This window comes from Arachis ipaensis, chromosome B07 (genome assembly GCF_000816755.2).
Source record: "Arachis ipaensis cultivar K30076 chromosome B07, Araip1.1, whole genome shotgun sequence".
Taxonomy (NCBI): Eukaryota; Viridiplantae; Streptophyta; class Magnoliopsida; order Fabales; family Fabaceae; genus Arachis; species Arachis ipaensis.
The window spans coordinates 16,989,856-16,991,618 of NC_029791.2; the positions used below are offsets into that span (position 1 = coordinate 16,989,856).

General features: G+C 55.4%; 1 protein-coding gene across 1 annotated transcript; it reads right to left on the minus strand.

The window, feature by feature from the left end:
• On the minus strand, positions 428 to 1,276 carry LOC107606813. Its single transcript, XM_016308829.1, has one exon. The coding sequence runs from the start codon at positions 1,274 to 1,276 to the stop codon at positions 428 to 430; it is 849 nt and encodes a 282-aa protein (XP_016164315.1).

A 1,763-nucleotide genomic window follows, 5' to 3' on the forward strand; every position in this document is an offset into this window, starting at 1 on the left:
TCGAACACATTACGGAACATGATATCCGAGTCAGCGCCGGTGTCTACGAGGATCCGCTTGATAAGGCCGGTTCGCACTCTGGCCGTGATGACCATGGGAGGGTTTTCCGCGACCTCGTCGAACCATTGGTCTTCCGGACCGAACGAGATGGGCGGAACCCTTTTGGAGCTTCACACGGAAGAGAAGGAGACCGCCAAGTCTTTGGCGTCCTTCTTGTGTGCCGACCTTGACTTTGGAGCCGCGTCTCTTGCTATTACCACGTTTACTTTGGTAAGGCCGTGCTCGTTGTCCTCTGGCTCCTGACGTCGCTTCACTGCACGGGTCTTGTCTTCTCCCTCGTGGTCGCGATCTCGTCTCCTCGGCCCCCTGATGAGGTGGGAGAATTCAGCCAGCTTTCCGTCCCGGATCGCTTGTTCCAGCGCGTCCTTCAGGTCGAAAGAGTCTTGTGTCTTGTGTCCATAGCCCTTATGATAATCACAATAGAGGCTCTTGTTCCCCCGGTTCTGTCCTTGAGAGGTCGAGGCTTCGATAGAATTCCTTTCTCAACTATTTGCTGATAAACCTCTACGATGGGAACGATGAGGGGGGTGTAGTTGGTGAATTTTCCGACTCGGGGAAACGGCCTGGATGTCTTGCTCGACCCGCCGTCTCTGGCGTGCTCCTTCGGCCTTTCCCCACCACCGTGCTGCCGGGGTTGGTTGTAGGCCGGCTGCCGTTTGTTGGCTGCCACGACTTGGCTGACTTCTTCATCGTTAATATATTTCCTGGCCACACTTTGGATCTCTTGCATCGTCCATACCGGTTTCGTGGTGAGGTGCTTCCTGAAATCCTCGTTTAGGAGTCCATTCGTCAAACACAAGCTAGCCACCGAGTCAGTTAGCCCGTCGATCTCCAAACATTCATCGTTGAACTGGTCCAAGTATTTTCTGGTTGGCTCACCGGGCCTTTGTGTTATCCCGAGTAAGTTTATCAGGTGTTTCGCCTTCGCAATTCTGGTAGTGAATTGGGACAAGAAAGCGCAGCTAATGTCCGAAAAACTGGCAACAGAGCCCTGCGGGAGGCTGTTAAACCACCGTATTGCAGGTCCTGCCAGAGTGACCGGGAACGCGTGACACCTTACTTCGTCGCCTACTCCCTCCAAGTTCATTCTGGCCTCGAAGGTCGTAAGATGCTCCTGGGGGTCTTGGGTTCCGTCGTACCTCATGTCTGTCGGCTTATCAAAGTGCTTTGGTAGCCGGACCTCGAGGATGGAACGATGAAACAGGGTTGCGCCCATTATCACAGGTCGCCGCGTTCTCCTCGGCCTTTCTCCGCCGTCTTCCCGATCCTGCTCCGCGGTGCGTCTTCTTTCAGGCCGGGTGTATATCACGGGGTCACGACGTCTTCTTGGGCGTTCTTCTTATTCCCTAGCACTTTTAGTTTCAGATCGTGGGCTAGGCGTTCGCCGGGAGTGACTTCTCTGAGGAGTTATTCCTCGTGACACGGGAGAACGGGAATAGCTTGGTTCTAGAGTTCGTTGACGATGTTCCTGATCTGCCAGCTGGCGTTCCAGGTTCTGCATCCTGTGACGCAGTTCCTGCATTATTCTGGCGCTATTGCTGCCTGTTCCCCCAAAGGGGCGCCTCTCTTGAGATCGTGAAGACGGCTCGGGTTGTCATGGAGGGGACCTCGTGCGCTCCCGGGAGGAAGCCACGGAGGCTTCCCCTCTAGGCTCGGCCCCGCGGCCTGGTTCTCCAGGACCCAGTACGACGTCCATTTAGGCG

Excerpts from the sequence above, each read along its gene's own strand:
- LOC107606813 (XM_016308829.1), bottom strand. The coding sequence starts at position 1,276 with ATGGGCGCAACCCTGTTTCATCGTTCCATCCTCGAGGTCCGGCTACCA.